The 22,666-nt window shown below is 49.1% G+C and overlaps 1 protein-coding gene across 1 annotated transcript; it reads right to left on the bottom strand.

Moving 5' to 3' along the window:
* Nucleotides 1-19,083: 19,083 nt before the first annotated feature.
* Nucleotides 19,084-21,293, bottom strand: Csf2 (colony stimulating factor 2). The gene is made up of 4 exons (XM_037201369.1): nucleotides 21,096-21,293; nucleotides 20,982-21,023; nucleotides 20,155-20,271; nucleotides 19,084-19,454 (listed from the first exon to the last, which is right to left on the bottom strand). The coding sequence occupies exons 1-4, from the start codon at nucleotides 21,261-21,263 to the stop codon at nucleotides 19,347-19,349; spliced, it is 435 nt and encodes a 144-aa protein (XP_037057264.1). The 5' UTR covers nucleotides 21,264-21,293; the 3' UTR covers nucleotides 19,084-19,346.
* Between the last annotated feature and the right edge of the window lie 1,373 nt (nucleotides 21,294-22,666).

Consider the following 22,666-nt stretch of genomic DNA (forward strand, 5'->3'; position numbering starts at 1 on the left):
ATGGGGAGGAAATAATTTATTATTTTACAAGTTACCATCCATCATTGAGGAAAGCTAAGGCAGGAACTTAAGGTCAGAACTTGGAGACAGGAACCACAGTAATGAGGCTTACTGGCTGGTTGCCTTAGTAATCCCAATCTGGTGCTGAAGACCTGGAGGGTTTTTGGAGAGCCACTGGTCCCTAGTCAGTGAAGGCAGTCTAGGAACACCTATTTTACTACCAGTAGAGGAATAAGCAGCAACAATAAGATGGATCAATTTGGCAGCAAGATGGGAGACCAAGCAAGCAAAAGGCAAGTGACCTTTGGTCAGCCATGTCTTTTTGATCTGCTACCAGATTGCCCACATTTAGAGGGGCTCATCCCATGTCAGTGAAGGCAACCAGGACAATTCCTCAAATCAGGCTCCCAGCTCAGGTGATTCAAAAATGTTGACATTAAAACCAACTATCACAGTTGATAACTGGAAAAAAGGACATGGAGGAAGATGCATGCATCCTTGCTATCAAGAACCAGCAAGAATTGAGAGAGAATGTGTAGGAAGTGATTTGAGGCCAATGGTCAAATATAAGTCTGGATGGAAACACTCATTGTTTCAGGAGGACTCTCCAAGGATACAGGGTTTAAAACTAAAGCAAGGCCCAATAAGGTATGAACATTGATACAGTGGCTCCTAGAAGCATTGAGGGAAAGGTGGCACACATTATGTGACCTAGAAATGCCAGAATTGCTGTAGAAGTATAAAAATTGCCAGGAATTGGGTGCGCAAGAGTAGATATGCCAAGCAAGGCTTAAAAAAAAAAGTCTGAGGGTCTAGAAGATACCAGAATAGGAAGGAATGTTCTGGGAAAAAAGGTATCAATATTGCTACGATATTGCAATATTGCATACAATAGGACAGGTCTTCAGAGAACTAGCATCACTATTAGTGATGGGATGATGGGATTCTGAAATAACTACTGATGATGGTATGTAGCCCAATAATAGCTGGCAAAATTAGAGTGATAGCAGTGAGGGCCTGACTCACAGCAAGCTATGAAGATGGTCCATGGAACATAGCATCCTTAGCATCAAAATAGATTAGAGACCAACAAGTAACTGCTCATTCTTTTTTTTTATTTACTTTTTTATGTGAATGAATGTTTTGCCTGTATGTATGTATGTATGTATGTATGTATGTGTGTGTGCTGTGTGCATGCCTAGTGTTTGTGAGAGTCAAAGGAGGGCACCGGGTTCCCTGGAGCTAGAGTTATGAGCATGAGTTATTGTGAGCCACCATGTACATGCTGAGATTTGAACCTGGGTCCTTGACACCACAGAGTCATCTTTCCAGCTCCCAAACTACTCATTGTTTGCAGTCAAAAGAATCAATCATGGATGGTGTGATAGTTAGTTTTATTCTTAAACTTAATGAAACCTAGAACCACTGGGGAGGAGAGTCCCAATGAGGGACTGCTCAGATGAGCTTGACCCGTCCATGTTTTCTGTAACTGGGTTAATTGAGGTGAGAAGAACCACCCTGAATGTGGGCAACACCATTCCTTGCGGCTGGGTCCTGGACTGTGTAAGAGTAGAGAACAGGAACGGAGTGCTAGCCATCTGTCCCCTTTCTGCTCTTGGCTGTGAATGTGACCAGCTTTCTTAAGTCCCCTTGCTAGTGGGACTTACCTGCTGTCGGGGACTGTAATCTGGAATTGAGAGCTAAAACCCTTTTCCCCCTAAGTTGCTTTCTGTCTTGTGGTGATTTGAATGAGAATGGCCCCTGTAGGCTCATATATTTGAATGTTTGGTCCCTAATTAGTGGAACTGCTTGGGAAGGGTTAGGAGGTGTCGTCTTATTGGAAGGAGGTGTATCACTGGGAGTAGGCTTTGATGTTTCAAAAACCCATGCTGTTTCCAGTTAGCTCTCTCTCTCTCTCTCTCTCTCTCTCTCTCTCTCTCTCTCTCTCTCTCTCTCTCTCTCTCTCTGCCTCACGTGTAGTGATATATTGTGTACCCCAATAAAGCTTGCCTGGAGATCAGAGGACAGAGCCAGCCACTAGATTAGACATAGAGGCCAGACAGTGGTGGCACACACCTTTAATCCTATCACTCGGGAAGCAGAGATCTGCCTGGTTCTCTGTGAGTTCAAGGCCACACTGCAAACAGAGCCAGGCAGTGGTGGCTCACACCTTTAATCCCAGTACTGGGAAGCACACACGCTTATAATCCCAGGAAGTGACGGCAGGGCGGAGAAAGGTATATAAGGCATGAGGAAACAGGAACTAAAGCAGTTCAGCTGAGACCCTTTCAGGTGAGGACTCAGAGGCTTTCAGTCTGAGGATTCAAGGAGTTGGTGAAGTAACAGGTGGTGGCTGTGGCTTGCTCTGCTTCTCTGACATTTCAGCTTTTACCCCCATATCTAGCACCAGGTTTTCTATTAAAAGACCATCTAAGATTCAAACAACACTCACGCTTGTGGATAGAGGTGTAAGCTCTCAGCTACTGCTCCAGCGCCATGTGTGCCTGCTGTGATGGTCATGGACTCCCCTGAACTGAAAGCCCCCAATAAACCCCTTTCTTCTCTATGTTACCTTGGTCATGGTGTCTTATGATCGTGAAAGAAAAGTAACTAACACAGTAAGGTGGATTTTGTTTGTTTGTTTGTTTGTTTGTTTTTTAAACAGAGTTTCTCTGTGTAACAGCCATGGCTGTTCTGGAACTTTCTCTGCAGACCAGGCTGGCCTCAAACTCACAGAGATCCACCTGGCTCTGCCTCACTCGCTGCCTGAGCACGTGGGATTAAAGCAGCGTGCAGCACCATCACTTGCCCGGACTGTTGTATTTGTTACTACATGCTCATAAAAAAAGGATGCCAAACATGAGGACACAGAGCACAGAATGAGTGACATTACCTAGACGTCAGCATGACAACCCTCTTGTTGAGTAGGTAATAGTGGCTGAGTGAAGTGGATTCTTAGCTGAGTCATACCGAACACTGCAGGCCATAGGCCCTCCAGTAAAAACATAAAAATATAGCAAACTCACATTGCTGAATCATATAGTAAGGTTAAGGAACCTCAAATTCTCTTTCTGCAAAAAAAAAAAAAAAAAACAGCCTATCTTAGGTATTGCACAGCAGGATCATAAGACAAAAGGATCTGAGCATCTCACTTCATTGACCATCAAGATCCAAATGGTCTTGAATATAATGGTTTTATTTATCAAAGTTAGCAATTGTACCATTACTTAGATAGCATGTCTTGCAATGTATAACTAGCTGGCAATGGGCAGTTGCTTCTTGACACTATTTTTTCATTCTATCTATTGTTTCATTCTTGACAGAGAAGCTTAATTCAAAATTCTTGACCTTTGCTATAAGGTTCTAAAGGCCTGAACTTTCTGGAACATCCTTTATAATATCCTACTGGTTTGGCCTATCAATAACATTAGACCAGTTAGCTATAGCAAGGCATAGGTAGTCCAGGAGATGAGCCTTTTGGGCACCAGAGGCTATCACACCAGTAAGCTGTTTAGAGATCATGATCATGGATCCTGGAGCATGCCAGGAAATTTCCTAAGAAGTGTGTGGCAAATTATGACATTGTGTGTTTCCCTTCTTGAAGAAAGAACAGCTGTGGCATGCTTTCTAGGGTGACAGATGTAACCTATTATAGAGGTTAATAACCTGAGGTTATTACTTTGACCCATATATCTGGCAGTTACATAAAATCCTGCCCCCTTTGGGTGGGCAGCTAGGCAGGGAAAGATCTCTGTAGTATTTTCAGGCCAGGGTTCAAATAGTTCCACATGTGGCCCACAAAGACATCTGATTGTATGCTAAAAAGCATCCACATCTATATTGGAAATTATACACCTTTTGGAAAACAGCACCTGTCAGACTGCTGAACCCTGGTGAATTTAGAAGGCCTGATGAAGTGTCTATACAGCAAGAACTACCCAGAGTAGATTCCTCAAAAACCGGAGTGCAGCAACAGTTGATCATAAGCTAGAGATAATACACTTGTACTCAACATCAACAGGACTGGAGATAGTACGAATCATACAAGCCCGCACTGTCCATCTCATGACACCCAAACTTTCCTCCTGGCTCATACCTATCGCTTCATGAGTGATCCTTTAATGCCAACTAATGAGGACCATGCACACATGCATAAATACATGCAGATATAATACTGGATTTTGAAGTTATCAATAAACTATGTGGTTGTTAGTTAACTAGCTCTATCTCTTATAACCTGGAAGAGTCAACGAGTCATTTTTAAAAGATAAACATGCATTCCAGATATGGGTTTGTGACCTGGACCAACAGGTCGTTCTTCAGGGACAGGGTCCTGGGAAAGGGGATCAGGGGATCAGAAGATAAGGAGACAGATAAGTTTGGGATCAGGTCTTGCCAAAGTTATGCCTTATGCCAAGCAAGCTTATTAAGAAGTATAGCATCTTATATACTATTTCCATAGGAGAAATGGGATGAAGATAGCAGAAACTGTCATAAAATGGGACTGAGTCAAACAATGTTGCCTAAGGGGAGCACAGAGTTATCTCAAGAACATTACAGATGGAGCACACAGCAGCAGCCTGGGACTGATAACCATAGCCCCATATGGTAGTAAGGTCTGGGTCCTCTGGATCTGAAGCCACAGGCTATTACCATCTCTGTCCATGAACATTCTTGGCTTAACAGAAGGAACACGGTTGCTTTCCCACTCATCAAGGCCTCAGGGACAAACTCCCAAGGCCCTGGCCTCGGCTATCCCTGGCTTTGCCAAGTGTGGTCCTTCTCCATACATCAGAGCCTCAGGAAAAGCCTCGGTTGATCAGTCCAACCCTCATGATTTGCCTTTCTCTGCAGGGACTCATACAACACCACTGTCCAGGGCCTTTCAGAGTTTTTGGTCTACTGGTATAGGACTCCACATAATACATCAGCATTGAAGGTGAGAGTCCGAAACCATGGAATCGCTGCTCCCCACAGACCGCACCACGTAAATGCTGTCATCTGATAGCATGTTGGGCAATGACCAATGGAAGGCATCATGGAAGAACAAGCTGGAAGTGACATTTTGCAGGCTCCTCAAGGACACAATTCTTACCGTTAATTAAACGGTGTAATAGGCTATACACAAGCATCTTGGGATAGAAGCAGGAATGGTTCCTGATAGGATCATCCCTGGTGAACCATTTGGAATATTTTTTGCCTCCATCAGTGCTCTGTGGTCTTGGTTCCCTGAGAAGAAGTATTTCCATCGAAGGCCAAAGCAAGAATCCTGTTGGACTACAGTGAACGCTGCTGCCAGAGCACTCCAGCTTCCTTCTGCCCAGGGAGAGAAGAGTCACCATCCAGGTGGGAGTGCTTACGCTGATCAAAAGGAAGAGATCAGGCTGTACCATGGGAGTGAGAGGGATGCATCTCCTCTCCCAAGTGATCAGCTTCAGGACTTCAGGACTTTGGTACATGTATTGTACACGCACGCACACACGCACACGTGCACGCACGCACACATGCTCGCCTTGTAGAGGCCAAAGGGTGATGTCAGATGTCTTCTTCAGTTGTCCTCTACTTTGTGTCATGAGACAAAGCCTCACTGAACCTGAACTCGCCAATTCAGCTGGACTGGCTGGCCAGCGACCCCCAGGGTCTTCCTGTCTCCGACTCCCCAGCATTGAGATTCAGGCACGTGTCAGCATACTTGACGGGTTTTTATAAACTTGTTGCTGTTGTTGTTTTGTAAACATGGGTGCCAAGGATTTGAACTCAGATCCTTACATAAATGTGACAAGCAGTTTAAGTTGGTAAAGCCATCTTCCCAGGCTCCCAGTATTTCTTTTTTCTATGTGGCAACTTCACCTTGAGATAAGAGGAGACCTGGGATCAGACAACTCATAGACGCCACCGGCAAGGGGCCAGATGAAGACCGGTGCCAAGGTTGAAGGGAAGCTGGAATAGAGAGCAGAAGAGGAAATGATTGATATCTGTGGTGGTCATGAGATCCGCTCTAATTCATTACCAACTTTCCCCGTTCCAATTTCCCTCAGTGAGAGATGGCCAATGACATCGCAGTTGTGCTGGGCTAGCTACTTAAGTGTGAGAGCTCATTGCTAAATTTCTGCCAGGCTGTTTTGAAGCCACTGGTAGCTTGAAACCTGGTGACAGAGTACTTACAACATGACACTTTGAAAACATTGCAGGTTAGGACTTAGGCAGTTGTCAATAGTGCTGCTCTGGAATTCTGGGACTTATGGGAAGTGGGCCTAATAGTGTGAGGGACTGGGAGAACATACAGATCTCATTTGGAAAGAGAAATAGAATAGATAGTTCTAGATGGATGGGGTGGGGGCTGGAATAGGAGGATCAAGTGGGGAGGGGGAGGGAGACAGGGACAAGGAGAGAGAATATAGGGAGAGACAGCTGAAGGAAGGGCCACTTGAGGGGTAATATGGAAACCAAATACCATAGAAACTTCCTAAAAAAATTGTGTGTGTGTGTTTACATATATATATATGAAGGCAATCTAGATGAAGCTGCCACATAATGGGGGAGACCCAACTGGCTCTCTTTTGTTAGCAAATGAAGCTTCCAGTACTGGGATTTGATTACATCTAATTGAGTTGTTAGCCAAAAGGGTCCCATGGGAATCCCCAAACAACCCAAGCTGTTGCCAAGACATAGCTTGCTCTCCACAGACTGATGGCAAGGCCCCATTGCTGAAGCCGACACCTACACAACTCATCGAACCTGGAGAAGTTGAGCTGGTGCCTACATGGAGCCTTCACCCTACATTCCAGGTACAGGAAGATATTTTGTGTGATTCGAAAGAGAAACGTAACGCCAAACCAGCCATAAACCCTCAGATCTACAGTGGTGTCCTACCTGCAAGACATGCTAATGCAATGGTGTCGTGAATCTTGTGGGAATAATCAATTTATATCTGATTTGACTTAAGACCCACTCCACGAGATGGAACCTACACCCAACACTGCTTGGGTGACCATGAACCAGAGACTAGATTACCTTGGGGGCTAGGGTAAAACCAAATAATATTGTTCTAAAAAAAAGATTAGCAATAAATGACATTCTGCTATTCTCATACATCTGTGCCTTGCTCAACCATCATCAGAGACCCTTCCTCCTGCCTCAGATGGGAAAAAATACAAAGACCCACAGCCAGACAATATGTAGAGAGTGAGGGGCCTTAGAACACTCAGCCCTGAATGGGATGTCTCCATCAAATCCCTCCTCTTGGGGCTCAGGGAACCCCATGGAAGAGGAGGCAGAAAGAGTGTAAGAGCCAGAGAGGGTGGAGGACACCAAGAAAGCAAGGCCGTCTAAATGAACATGAGCAAAGTTCATGTGAACTCAGAGAGACTGAAGTAGCATGCACAGAGCCCGCATGGATCTGCACCAGGTCCTCTGCATATATGCTATGGCTTCCAGTTTAGAGCTTTTATGGGATTCTTGAGTGTGCCAATGAGTGGACCTCTGATACTTCTGCTTTTTCTTGGGTTCTTTTCCTTCTGTTTGTTTGTTTGTTTTGTCTGGCTTTGATATGTTAGTTTTTTATTATGTTTTATTTTAGTATTATTCCTTAAAAGAACCAGGAAGGAAGGAAGGAAAGAAGGAAGCAAGGAAGGAAAGAGGAGGGGGAGAGAGAGAAAGGAAAGAAAGAAAGAAAGAAAGAAAGAAAGAAAGAAAGAAAGAAAGAAAGAAAAAAGAAAGAAAGAAAGAAAGAAAGAAAGAAAGAAAGAAAGAAAGGAGAGACAGAGAGAGAGGGGCGGGGCAGTGGGGTAGACTGTGGTAGGTACTGAAATATGTTACCCAGAATGTCCTTCGAGCGTCAAGAGCGTGTCCATGTTTGCAGACTCTGTTGGAAGATGACAGTTTTTGGCAGCCATTCGTCCTTGGGAATTTCCTGAGCTGAAGAAAATTGTCACATATGAGGTCATGCCTCCTTCCACGGGCAACTTACATCCAGTTCCATATCAACACGAAGACACACGGGCTCTACTTCCTCACCCTGTCACAGGGAAACTGGCAGGCTGTGCCGGCTCTGGAATTCCTCCCTGGGTCAGCTGAGATACTTGTCACGACTGCCTTGCAGACCAGGTTCTCCTTCGTTTGCTCCTGCTACCTCCCTCCTTCCCACCCAGACAGCTGAATCCTGAATTTAACACATACGTGTGTGTGTGTGTGTGTGTGTGTGTGTGTGTGTGTGCGCGCGCGCGCACGCGCGCGCGCGCGCGTGTGCACTTGTCGGGAGCATTGCAAACATGGATAGAAGGGCCCCCCAGAGTCTCAGTGTATCTGATCACTGTGTCCAAGCGGGAACCTTTGAGCCTTCTGTGTTCAGAGACAGAACTGTCATCTATTAATGGTGGCCCGGGCCCCAAACTGTCCCGGCGAGAGAAATGACCTAGAGGTGAGAGGTCGTTCCAGCAGAGCTCTCTTGGGTGTGGAGAGGAAGGGGGACTGTGAACAGGATGACTGCTGCTGTGTCTGATGGAGCTGTGACTGCAGCTATCCCAGGAGCCTCCTCTCTCAGCTGCGCCCTCCATGCTAGAAGTTCTCTGTCTCATGACCTCCCTTTCTGTCGTTCAATAGGTCACTGCCCAAGTTCCCAACTGGTCTCTCCATCTGACCCTTCCAGCTCTGGCTGTCGGTCATGTCCATCTATCTGTCCATGTATCTGTTTCTCATGCACTGTCATGGACCTTTGATGTCCATCTGTCTGCTTCCCTGTGACTTACGGGCCCTCAACCTGTGAGTTCTCAGGGAAGACACTCCTTCCCACCATGGGACTCATCTTAGCCCTTCAGTTTGTTCCCAGAGTTCCAGTGTCTGTCTGTCCATGGTGCCCACAGGCACAGGAATCTTTGATGTAGCCATGCGCCAGGCACAAGCAGAGGTGTGTATTTCCCTCTCATTTCTACGTTGGTTGGGATGCACCTCAAGGGGAAGTTGAGTCCCTGGGTGGGGTGTCAGTGTCTATCAGATCCACAGCCCTGCCCCAAGGCTTGATGGAATACAGAACTTGTGCTTCCATTTAGGACTTGAAAAAGACTATCAGAAAGTGCCTGGAGAGGACCCAGTGGGGGAAGGGACCTGGACTGGAAGTCGGGGTTTCTTGGGTGTGGAGAGAACGGGATGGTGAGTTATCCTGTTGTTATGTCATTTCTGACTTGGAGCTATGGCCCTGGGAGCAATTGCTGTCTCCCTGGCCACCGCTCCCAGCACATGACCTCACCCTGGCTAGAGGAAAAGGCTGGGCAGGTGCCAGGAGAGCTTGGGGCTGCCCCAGCTTCTGGGCTGGAGGAAGTGTGACAGATTGCCAAAGAGCTGGGCTTCTCTCCATCCTGCTGCTTCCTTTGAGGTGGTTCCCAGGTCCACTAAGTGGGAAAAGAGCTAGCTGTGGGCTCCGGGCCCAGAGCATCCTCCTGGCTCACCTCTCACGTGCATAACAGCATCCTGTCTGTGCTCTAGTACCCTTTCAGAGCTCCCAGGGAGCCTTTGCCCCAAAGGACATTTTCTTTCTTTTAAAAAGTTTTTTAAATGTATCCCCCCCACCCTCACCCTCTGTTTACTTTTCACTCATGCCGAAGTGCACGTGTGGAGGTCAGAAGACATCTTTGGTTCTCTTCTTCCACTACATGGATCTTGGAGAACTGACTTCCAGTGGTCATGCTCGGTAGCCGACATCTTTGCCTGCTGAACCATCTTACCAACCCACAAAGAGCATTTTCTAAACCTTGGAAGCTTTTCATTACCTCTCCTGCCCCGTTTCCCTGACATCTGTGAGTGTTTCTTCAAATCAGAGGCGAGGAAAGGCTTATTTCCTCACTGGGAAATAGCCATATGTGGAACCTAGAGGGTGAGAGCCTCCTCAGACGGAGGGATAGGGCAGAAACCCCTCATCCCCAGCAAAGCAGGTGACAGTGCACCTCTGGGACCAGGAATGAGCTCCAGGGTGGATGTTGAGGAAGCAGTACCCAGTGGGGCATCTCCTCACCTCCCTGAATCTTACTCTGTCTTCTTAGGAGCCAGATGTCAGCTACTTGGCTGGAGTACATTCCAGGTAGAAGGGCCGGTGGGCAGAACTGCAGCTGGCTTGTGTTCTGAGGCTCAGGGCTAATGTGAGGCGACAGGGTGGAAAGCAGTGAGACTGTGGGGGCCGGAGTGGGAGAGCAGTGTCTTATGCCAGGTCAGAGCTCACCCTGAGTTAGCAGGCAGCCCAGCGTGGCAGTGCCCTAAAATGTGAACACCTCCAGGGTTCAGAGTCCCACAGTGCCTGCCATGGTCCTGATATTCCATAGGCATTCATAAATACTTTCAGGGTGAATTAATGGGTGGCAGCTGTAGAGAGGAGAATGGGAGGTGCGAGCCTCTGAAAGTCTGTGGTACCTGCATTCGTGAGGTGGGTTGGAGTAAGGCCGTAAGGACAGAGAGAAGTAGGCAGAGGTAAATGAGGCCAGGGAAGTGAATACTTCAGGACACAGTAGGGCACTGACAGGGGACTGTGACTGCCAGCCTCCCAAGAGGAACCCAGGACCGTGCCCAGGGGCTCTGTCCCTTGGCATGGTCTGTCTACAGAGGATAGAAGCAGGCTAAGTTCCCTGGAGTCTTCCAGAGGCTCTGAGGCCTGAATCTCATCAACAAAGGTCACACGAAGGCCCTGGCAATCACTTGTATCTGTCAAGGGACCCTGTATGAACCCTTTTGACCTCCCATAGGGAGATATTGGAAATGAAGGTAACATCTTCCTAGCCATGAGATTGGAAAGGTGGGTATGGGCACTAGAAAACCATAAACCACCTAGTAGTCTCGAGACATTGTGCACACATCACCTTGGCCTGTAAGTCTTGCTTCCCAGGGCAGGCCTGTGGCCCCAGGAAAATGAGTTAGGGTTCAATCAGATTTGTGTTTTGTTTCCTGACAGTTGGAATTGTCAGAAAGTTGACAGAGAAGATGGACAGTGGGGTGGGGAACTTCCTAGTGATATAAGTGCTTGGGAAGCAGCCTGTAAAAAGGAGAGGAGACCCAATGTTGGGGATGGGTAAGCAGTGTCTAGCCAAAAAATCTTGCTTCGCAAAGCCTGCCTTAGAAAAATGTTTAGCGCCCTCTCTTAAACCTAACGTGCATGTCTTGTGACCAGCAGTTCCACACCAAACTCAGAATTAAAACAAACAAAAAGCAGAAACATTAAGGACCCAAACACACGTACAGAATGCCCAAGGTGGCTTTATTATAGATGGAAACAGACTAAGTGTCCACCGACAGTAAAACGGAGAAATAAACTGCGAGATAGCTGGCCTGGTGAGATGGCTCGCTTGCCATGAAGCCTGAAGACCCGAGTTCGGTCCCCAGGCCCCACGTGGTTGAAGGAAAGAACCCACTCCCACACGTTGTCTCTGACTACCCAGTGGCCCACATGTAATCCTCCCACACTAAATAAGAAAGTGTAAAAAAATTGAAGTTGAGTCAATCGTGGGATGGTTGTACACTGTGATACGACACGGCAACAGGAGCTCAGACCTTTTAAGACAATATGAATGCAGGCTTCCACCAAAATGAAGTCCGGGAACAGCAAAAACTGTTTCATGATGGGATAGTGGAGGCACTTAGTGGCTGCTGGGAAATGTTCTACTCTCTGGATGTTGGTTCTAGGGATGTGGATATTTGTGAAAAGTCTAAGTTGTGCACATTTTACAGACTTGACTGTACACTGATGATGGACATGTAGAGCACTGTGTAGCAGGCCAGCTCCCCCCCCACCCCCGGGATAAGGCCCAGGTGGCACTGATCTCAGGCCCCGGGCTGCTTGCTCACGGTCCCTCAGAGGGAAAGGGCAAGGGCGCTGTTCATCGTTACAGGCTGACAGAGCCAGTCAGTGTGGTGATAACATCAGCGGCAGCAACATGAAACTGTCTCCCTCCTCACATCTCAAACCACAGTGAAAAATACCCCTGAAACTGCAGCTTTCCGGGCAGCTCGGGTCTCGGGGTCTCTTCACAGCAGGGAAATTGGTCATCCATTTGTGAGGGCGAGGCCTGCACCCAGCAGCCCTCCTGAAGGCCCACCGAGGGGGCTCCTATGGGCCAGGCTAAGAATTCTGTCTGGCTCACCTCCTATGTTATTCTGAGGAAGTCCCCATCTCTCTGAGGTGTGAAGGTGGGGAGCTTCTAGAGAATGTAGGCCCAAAGTCTCCCCTGGGCCGAGTCCCTATCCTAGGGCCTGCTGTTACTCAGCAGCCCTGTGTGCCATGAGCAGGTGGCCCCCCTGTGCCTGCACTGGGCTCTCTCTCTCTCTCTCTCTCTCTCTCTCTCTCTCTCTCTCTCTCTCTCTCTCAGTCACTACAGCTTCTGGGCCTCTTGTGTCAGGGTGGGCTGGCTGGGGCTGGAGCCCCTCTGCTCATGCCTGTACCCCACCGCACATATAAGAAACATGAGGCCAGAGGGCAAAACCAACCCAGTATGTCTTAACTGAAACAGTGTGAAAGGTTCCAGGTCAGGAACTGCAGGATCCATAATGATTGACATGTGCCTCAACACAAACCTGCTGTTGTGTGGATACAGCCTGTACTTGATCCCTGTGGCCCTGCCTCTGCTGTGTGTGTGTGTGTGTGTGTGTGGTTGTGTGTGTGTGTGTATACGTGTGTGTACACTCTCAAGTAAGGGCCAGCAGTTGATACCCGATGTCACTCGACACCTTATTTTTTGAGACAGGTAACTCACTGACCACGAAGCTATCTGATTGGCTAGACTGGCTGACCAAGAGTCCCCAGAATTCTCCTGTCTCTGCCTCCCAGCATTGGGTTTGAGGTTCCCACCACCACACTCAGCCTATTACATGAGCACTGAAGATCTGAACTCGGGTCCAGATGCTTACATGGCAAGCACTCTACCCACAAAGTCATCCCCCTTACCCTGTCCTCCACTTCCTTCATACAGACGCAGGCCACCAAACACCTATGTATGCAGGCAGCCAGGAATCACAAGAAGGGCTCAGGAACATGGCACACCTGGTTTCCAGGGCCAGTCCAGAACATTTAGGGGCTGGTGCCACAGGCCACATGGGCAGCCTGAGGGCTGTCAATACCTAAGATTCTGGTGGTGGGGAGGTAGAGGATGCCAAATGATACCTTGCCCCCCCTTCCAGGTACACTCCAGGGATGGTGCTGTCTACTACCAGTGAAGAGCCAATTAACCTCTTCAGGGTCCAGGCTGAGTGGCGTCTTGTCTCCTGCCCCAGTCCTCTGGGAGGATCTGTTCCATTAGCCATTGCAAGCTCACCGCGGCATCTTGGCTGAATGACTCCTTGGGGGACTCTTCAGATGCTATGCAGGGATGTTGAAAATGCAAATTTATCATCAGCAAAGGGAAAGTGATCCAGTGATGTCCACTGACCTTGGATGCAGCATCTCTCTGCAGGCAGTCACGGAGAAAGGTCTCTCTTCACCTCTCCTCACATCTTGTCCCAGTTCCATCTCTTGGCCCATGTGGGGTCATTTCAGCGTGGGTACCATGTTGGGCCTTTCACAGCAGTCTCTCCGAGTTGCCATGGTAACCTGGTGTCTGTTCTAGTTTGGGGTTCTGTTGCTGTGATAAACATCATGACCGAAACCAACCTGGTAGAGGAGTTTATCCTGTTTACAGGTTGAAGCCCGTCACTGTAGGAATCCAAGGCAGGAACGGGCGCAGAGACAACATTGCTTACTGGCTTGTTCAGTTACCTTTTCTTCTCAGCCCAGGCCAACCAGGGGTTGGCATCATCTGTCTGGGGTGGGACCTCCTACATCAATGGGCAATGAAGAAAATACCCTATAGATATGCCCACAGGCAAATTGAGAGAGACGATTCCTCGGTTGAGGTTCCTCTTCCCCAGGTGCATGAAGTTGGCAACCAAGGCTAGCCATTATAGAGTCTATCATTCTGTATCCTAGACAGACAGATTGTCCCTTCTTGTGGGTGAATCTTCCCTCCTGTGTTACCTCTCTGTGACCACACTGTGTTCAAAGCCTGCATGGGGCTGTCTACGGGCTGGTCCAGTTCTCAGGCCCATCATGAGCAAGGCTCCTATGGCTTCTCTCAAGATTTCTTAGAGTCCTGTTGATAACTGTGAGGAAAAATACCCAGGAGGCCTCTAGGATGAGTGGGGCTATTCCGGTATTCTAGAAAGTCAGGATAAGTGGATGAGTCTGTCAGCCAGCCAGCCCTACTGTCCCTCCTGGGCTCGAAATGCGCTCAGAGAAGCCAAACACGTTTCGTCCGAGCCAGGCCTACTCTTGGGTGCTGTCTATAGAAGCTACAATCTCATCCTGGTCCCTGGCCTATTAGGGAAAGGAAGTGCCCCAGGCTTAACCCAGACCATGTCAGGTCAAGGCCATGTTTTGTGGACTGAGTATCCATCCCAGAGTCCCAGCTTTTCACTAGAGCAATGTCTTCTTAAACCCAAGTGCAGGGAGCTGTGGACTGGGACACACGGCTCTCGGGAACAGTACCTGTGTGTGTGCAGCCCCAGGATACTTCCCACCACCACATGCAGAGCTGAGCCTACCTAGAGGGAAAACTGTGGAGCATAGAAAACCCAGGAGACCCTCACTGCAGGGCCTGTGTCTTCGTGGGTGGCTGTCTGGTGACTTTGACTAAGGACTTGGGATAGTTCATCCCCTTTGTGCCTGTGCCTTCTTCCCAGCTCCACGTGCTGTTAGCCTCTCTGACCTCAGTGTCCCCTGAGTAAGCCTGATGCTCTGCAACAGTTCAGCTTGACTGAAGCCCTTGTACTCAGGCTGAGGTGTGGCCTCCAGTGCCGAAGTTCATCCTACCTTTGTGAACTCTGTAGCTAAGTGACTAAGGGATTCATCCAAGGTCACTTAGTAAACAGTGGAGGTGACAAGTTCGCAATTCCATTACAGGTGCCTCAGGCTTTGTCAGGAGTTCAAGGTCAGGGAACCCATACACCAACTCACAGGAAGCTAAGGACATAAAGGAGTGGGTCCTGGAAGGATGTCCCAGCAGCCCTAGCCAGACTTGACTGTTAGTTACAGAGGAGTGGCCTTAGGAATGCTGAGTATCCATGCCATTCACTCAAGAGCTCACAGCCTTTAGGAGTCAGACCACGTCTTTCTCCAAGCTGAAACCAGCCTTGGCCCCTGCCCCTGCAGCAGCTCCTGACACCTGACCCAGAGCCACAGAATTGTCTCCTGTGTTCTGAGATACCTAGACAACTTTGCCTGGGCACACTTCTGATCCCTGGCCTTTGTGGTATCTGGTATCTTCAGACAGAGATGAGAAGTTGTGGCCCAGCGTCCATTGGCAGGGATGGCAGGTGTGCGGATGGCCTCCATAGCTGGACACAGCCTGTCAGGAGGCAGATATTGTCTCATGGCAGCTAATTGCACTTCAGGATAAACAGAGCCTTTTCTATCCCCGCTTGGTGAAGCTCTGGTCTCAGAGCTTTGGGTTGTTGGGAGCTGTTTGAATTGTAGGGTAATCCCAGGCACCCCCAATGAACTGTCCAAAAGATTAGGGGGAGGGTTGGTATTGAGGGTGGAGGTTAGAGTTTGGGAGTTCTTTCTGCCAGCACTTCAAGACCTAAGCAAAACTGGCTGTGAGTGTGGGAGATGAAAGTGTTAAGGGTCAAAGATAAGATGTCATACCAGACACCCAGGAAGTGTTGGGAGGGTGTGTTGGGAAGTGTTATATAGGCCAGATGAGGGGCTTTTACTCAGTGGGTAGATAACCCTCTTCTGGTGCTGGGAGAGCTGGGGGTGTAAGGATTCCTGAGCTCTGTGGGCATCCTTTCTGGCCATGTCCTACACTGTACCTAGTCTTCAGTAGGTAGCATGAAAGTCCCTCTGACCCCACTCTGGGTCAGGGACAAGTGGAGGTGGATCTGTGGAGCTGCCCAGGAGCTGTGGTTGAGAACAAGGGAGGAAGTGATTTAAGCCATGTGTTTCATGCTTGGGTCTTAGAGTTGGGTAGGTATTGGGCTGAGAAGGGGATTCTGGGAAAAGATCAGATTTGGATCAGATGAGGGAACAGGAAGCAATCAAAGGAGTACTTCCTGTGTGGAGGACTCCAGGTCAAGTGCTTCATGCTGAAAGTGTTTCATGCTTCCTCCCTCCCCCCTCCCAGTCCATGAGGCCCCAGACAAGGTTGTACCCAGTTTTTTCACACTCAGGCTTTATTGAAGCAGCAGGCACTAACAGATAAGTTACAGATGTGTAGTCTCAGGTATTCTCCACTATGGCTCACCTACAGCCTCGTCTCCCAGCCCAGCACCAGAGTCCCATCTCTTCTCTACCCATTGCAAATCATTTCTGAGACCCCCTCCAACCCCGGGAAAAGATGGAGCCCCAGAAGTTGCCCTTGGTCTTCTGACATGATTTCCATCCTTCTATGGAGATGACAACTCTTCTTCTTTTTTTTTTTCTTTTTTTGTTTTGTTTTTCAAGACAGGATTTCTCTGTGTAGCTTTGTGCCTGTCCTGGAACTCACTCTATAGCCCAGGCTGCCTTGAACTCACAGAGATCCGCCTGGCTCTGCCTCCCGAGTGCTGGGATTAAAGGTGTGCCACCACCACCTGGCTGACAACTCTTCTTAAGGCTTCCTTGAACTTTGAGAAATCACTTTGCTCAGTAGTACAGTCTTCTGGTGGATCTGGAGGCTGGAGAAACACATGATTAAAATCATCTTCTTCACAGGAAAAACAAAAAAAGGAAACTTGCCTTCCTCAGGGGTGTAGCAACCTGGAACGGGCTTGGTTTTCCTTTGTCCAGCTGAGTTATTGACCAACCTTTTTGACCTGTCTCAGACCTGTCCCACATGGATCCTGGATAGGACACAGGCAAAGGCCCCCCAGAAGTATCCTTGAACTGACCCCCTCCCCCAACTCCATACAGTTTTCTACTCACTCTTCAACCTGTCAATGAGGAGATTTCTTTTGGCTTTTGAGATGATCCCAAAGGATACCTGTATGGCTTGACTCCCCCACCTTGGAAGAGGCAAGTAATGTTCAAAGACCTCTGTCTCTCTGGATCCCGCGCTGTTGTGCAAGCAAACGGAGTCTCGGGTTCCCCTAAAAGCAAGCAGCAACTTCCAGCTTTATGCAGATTTCTGTGTGGAGTTTCATGTCCTTGCAAATTTTTGTTGAGTGTGGGTCCTGCTTGTCATATCTATCAGACAGCTCCTTCAGGGCAGAGGTAAAGTCCTTTGTAAACTTTCCATAGCAAAGCTCCCGAAACAGGTAGGGGCCCTGGGGTGGTGGGCCTGCACCGAAGAATACTAACAGACACCCTCCTCACCCACCCCTGCTCACCCTGGACCAAAGACCTTACAGGAGACTTGTGGATCTGCAGGCTGTGCAGTGGAGGCAATGGATACCTTCATCTTCCCTTGGAATGGCTATGTTGGGATGGTGTCTGGAGAGCCTGGCAAAGTTTGGCACTTGGCCACTGGCTTGTCTATTGACCAAGCCAGAGGTTCTGTTCCCCAGTCCTCAGCATTTCTCATTTTTATCTCCACCCTATTTGCTGGTCAAGGCAATCCCTCTCTCCCCATTCAGCTGTGGTCATAAAGGTCAAAGGCATTAGATGCTTCTTACCTTACTGGTGTTCTGGGGTCTACTGAAGTAGCCCCGAAAATAAGAGAAGTTGGTTGTGAAGGGTCACAGGCATGAGTGTGCAGTGATAGATGGAAAGACAGACCTACGTGGTAAGTCTTCTAGTCCTCAGGCAGTTCTTGCTCAATATCAGCACAGAGAGTCATGTGATTTTTCTGGAGAGCCAATGGCAGTTGCTCTGGAGAGCAATACCTTCGTTGGGGCACAATGGCTTTCTGACCCCCAAAGTACAAAAGTCAGGAACACACAGAGATGCATAGTCTCAGAGGTGACTCGCTGCCAGCCTTTCAGTGGAAGGGCACCTTCAAATGCGCATATGAGTCTAATGAAATGTAGATGCCGCTTATCAGTTATCCATGGCTTCTGAAGAAGACAGAGGGGATCTTATTGCTCCATGGATTCTTCTCTTTGCTGAGATTTGGGATTGCTCTAAGGATTTTTATTTGCATTGCAAATGGTGTCATGGTCTTTTTGCCTGAAGCAGATGTCTGGCTGGAACGGAGCCATCATGCTATACAGGCTGGAGCACAGGGATCGGTGGGTGATCACTGCATCCTAGCACCTGCAGGGACCTTAAACAGCCAGCTTCCTCAGGTCACTGCAGGAAGAAGGCTGGTTCCACTGCCCAATCCCCAGCTTTGGGCACACACTCACTTCCTGGTGGTCCTTAGAAGAAACACAGGGTAGCAAATTGGGATAAGATCTTCAGCCTGGTTGTCAAGCCAAGATAAGATAACTACATTTTTTTTAGCCCCAAGGCTGTGGATTTTAGTAGGAAATACCAGTGAGAGTCAAAATTTAATGGCAAAATAAAAACCTATTAAGAAAAGTGTCACCTTATAGCTATGCCTCAACATACACCAAACTGACATTCTGACTGCTAAAGATTAAGATCACCCATTTGGGGGAAAGTTGGGTGAATATGCTGAGCTCTGACCCCTGTGGTTTGGTTTCTTTTCTCTGAACAGTTAGTCTATTTGCTGATTTACTTTAAGTGGTTGAGGCCCCAAGTGTGAGGACAGAATAGGGACACCGAGTCCATGGTCTCAAAGGGAGACAGTAGTTTTGCTGGATGCTAGGGTTGACTTGTTTAGGCAGTGACCACCAGCCCCAGAAGCCCCTTATTTCCTAGAAAGGATGACACCCCTTCTCTGGGCCAGGTCTGTGAACCGGTTACTTCGACTTCCTGGTGAACCCTAAGTCCTTTCTCTGGAGCAGAAACTCTTGAGCACCCCAGAAGTTCTACCAAGGCATATGAGTACTGTTCCCAGGCCTTGATCTTACCTCCCTCTGACCATGACAGCGTTGGCCCTCATCAATTCCCTACCTCAGGAGCCACCCTACCACCCCCTACCACCCCAATTCCTCCCCTCTTAAAAATAAACCAGATAACCACACAAACACAAGTTTGAATAATTTATTATTAGGGTAATAGACATCCTGAATAAATACAGTTGTGAGCTTAAATAAATAAATAAATAAATATTTTTTTAAAAAAATGTATAAATATATAAATAAATATTACTGGTCCCTATCAATAGAAAATATCCCTCATTTGCCCCTGGCTGCTGTGACAGAGTCAGTATTTTCAGAGAAGGTCTGTACTGCCCCCAGATGTCGCTGTGGCCCGTCCTTGGTCCCTTCGAGGCAGAACTCCTGCTTTCCTGGCTCATGTTACAGGAGCAAAAGCCGCAATCTGAGAGGTTGGATCCGAGCTGCCCTGGGCCGCCTCATTTCTGGACTGGCTTCCAGCAGTCAAAGGGAATGGTGGTCAGAAAGTCTCTGAGGTTGTCTACGAAGTCGTCATATGTGGTGATGTGTGTCTTACAGTCACTTCTCTGAAGGGAATAAGGAAGAAGAGAAAAACAAAAGCACTTGAGTCCAGGTGAGTGGATGACACAGGAAGTAGCTGTGTAGTTCTTTGTACCACTGAGAACTCAGAGGATCAGGTGACTATACTGCTGCCTAGGGCATGCACAGATTTGCCAATGGCATCCAGGGACTGTGCCCTGACAGAAGGCCTGCCCCGTCTGTAGATTCATGGGGCGGCCTCTTTGGTTCCAGGTGAGAGGCAGGCGGCCAGCTGGAGGCATCTCCTTGCCTCTTAAGAAAGCACAGGACTTACTCTTCCATGAGGAAAAGAAAAGGAGAATATTTGGGGTGTCTGCCCATTCTAGGAGCCCCATCCCTGTATCCATGGAATATGGGCACCCCACAGGAAAGCCCTGTCAGGAAGTGGTGCCTAGGTGCTAGCTCTTCTGGGCTTGGACAGGCTCTGAGTTTCCTCGGGCTTGCCTCACCTCTGACCTCACGACTGATAATGACATGTATGACAAGGGCGGGTGGTTCCTGCTCCTGCCGGGAGCAGCAGGCTCTGCTGATCCTCCGCTTCGCCTCTGGGGATGAACGGGAGCCATGGCCTGTTCTTGAGGGGCTCCTGTGACCTGTCCAATGACACTTGTCAGGATCCCTCCTCACTGGCCTCACCCTCCCAGACTGAAACAGTCCTGCTTTGGGACCCTAATGCTGTGTACTCACCAGGATTGTGGAGCAGTTCTGGTAGTGGCTGGCCATCATTTTCAAGGTGCCCTTGAGTTTGGTGAGGTTGCCCCGTAGGCCCTTCTCATATAACTGCAGGCGTTCCTGCACACATTTCTGCGAGAAGTATCCATTCATTGATAAGCAAAGGCCAAGTGCTCACAGAATACAGGCTACTTTCTCTGCACTCCTTTATGTTCCCACCGAGTGGTACAGGGTCTAGTCATAACACTGACCACTGCCCTTCTCCCTGCCTGGCCCAGGCTACTCTCAGCTGTCCCAGCCACATTCTACAGCCTGTTACCTCAAGAGATTCCCAGTTCCAAGCCCCCTAACTTTGCAAGCGAAGGCTGCTTGCTACTATTCTAGGAGAAGGGGCTGGACAGAGTGGGGAAATCCCCCAAGCCTCTTTGTGGGCAAGCCTTGTTCCACAAACCCCTCTGTACCCCTTCTGTCGTCAATATCCTCTCTCCATGGCCAAAAGGCACAGTGAAGACTTCAAGGTAAACAAGACCATCTCATAAAGTGACTCTCACTTTCCCATCATCCCCTGCAGGTCCCCTGACCTTTGAATGTTAGCTCTGCCCAAACTTATTGCTCAGTTGATAAAAGACTGCACATGACTGCCCGCCACAGGGGCATGGCTATGGACGATAAAAGCGTGCACATGACTGCCGCAGAGGAATGGCTATGGACATCTTGACTACCCAGACTCTGCCCCCTCCGCCCAGCAGTCAGCTGGTGGCAGTTAAGACAACCTTGCAAAGGGCTATTTAAAACAGCTCTGCAGGGACCCTGGGAAGCTCCATCAGAGAGAAGCAGCTTACCTGGACAGAGAACTCTTCAGAGACAATTTCGACATCTTCGTCCTGTAAAAGGAAAGTGCCATGTTACCAAGCTGACAGGCAGGGGGCCAGCAGGTGGTCTGGGAACAGCCAAACTCTCTCTCCCTCACTCACCTCCATGTCAGGCGCGTTGTCCAGGAGGATCAGGGCTTCTTTGATGGCACTGACATGATTCCAGGGCTGGGTGACAGGGGCGGGTGAGGGAGTGGGAGCAGAAAAGCTACAGACCACAATGCCAAGGAAAAGTAAGATCTTCAGCCACATCCTCCCCAGGACCTTAGCCTTTCTCTCTGAGTACTGGGCTCACTGCAGAAGAGCTCTTATATACACAGTTAGAGGAAATGATTAATGGTGACCACAGAACTCCAGGGGGGCGGGGGAACTACCTGAGTTGTGGAATCTCCTGGCCCTTATCAGCTACACATGGGGCCAGTGAGCCTTCCCCCAGGTTGTCAGGCTTGGGGCTTTTCATTAATGAACCCTTCCAAGAACTGGCAACCCACCTGCCGGCTTCCTTGGGGGGCTCTCCCACCCTGCCTGGGCAGTCTGACCCAGCTATCCTCTGGCTAGCCTCCCCTTCTGAGAGGCCTCCAGGCAAATTTGGACTTCCTGGCCTGGAGTGCCTGGGGCGGGGCTTGGGAGACACGGAGTGGGGCTCCTGCTTGCATCCCGCCTGCTGTCCCTGGAGGCCTCAAGGCAAGCCGTACCTTTGATGGTGGCTCATTCCAGCCCCAGCCCTGTCCCATTCTCTCCCCAGTCTTCTTCTGAGATTTGGACCTCTCACAAGCCCATCCCATTATCTAATTAGATAAAGTCTAGCCAAATGGCACAGTTCTAGGATGGTCTCCACAGACTCCCATTGAGGACACAGAGTCATGGGCAAACTCGGCCCAGCCGAGCCTCCTCGCCACCCCCCATCGCCCTGACCTTGAGAGCAGAGGGAATGGCATCGAAGGGTATAGAAGCCAGCCCCTGACTACAGCACGTTCTCTTATGGTGCCATCCCAACCGACTTCTTACAATCCCAGTTTACAAAGGCATGTTCAATCCTAAAGGTTCACAGCGTGGCTGGAGCTCCCGGCTGGGGCAGGTCAGGCCCCCCAATCTGACTGCTGATTCTGGCCCTCTGAGTTATGTGAGCCTCTTTTCCCTCTTCAGGTCAGCCTGCCCCTTCAAAGAGGGCATACCACTGCTATCGGTCCCACCTGGAGCCTCTGAGGCTGACTGCAAGATGGTAGCTGCCGGGTATCGGGCACAGGGGGCTCTGGCTTCTCCAGCAAGTTCTCCCGGGCTTAGTAGTTTCCTGAACAGCCCCTTGCTCCAGCCCACCTCCCCCTCAGGAGGCCTTTCTGTGGAAGCAGGAACTGCTTCTGGAAAAGCGGCAGGCTCTTGAGGGGCTAACAAGTGTTTGATTTTCACAATGGGTTCTGGAGAAGACAGCACGTGTTTCTGTTTGCACAAGGGATCCGGCCCACACCTCCCGTGCAGGAAGTCGGAGGGCATGGCGCTGCATAGGTCTCTCTGGGTTTGCTGGTGGGGCTAGATGTGCATGCACTCACAGGAACGTGTCAAGATAGAGGAGGTGCTACATAAAGGTGCCTCTAATGTGAGCCCCACTTATTTCGCCTGCTTTGTGAGAGCCTTTGGGTTTCTGGCAGTGCCCTTTT

Source organism: Peromyscus leucopus, chromosome 8b (assembly GCF_004664715.2).
Source record: "Peromyscus leucopus breed LL Stock chromosome 8b, UCI_PerLeu_2.1, whole genome shotgun sequence".
Lineage (NCBI taxonomy): Eukaryota > Metazoa > Chordata > Mammalia > Rodentia > Cricetidae > Peromyscus > Peromyscus leucopus.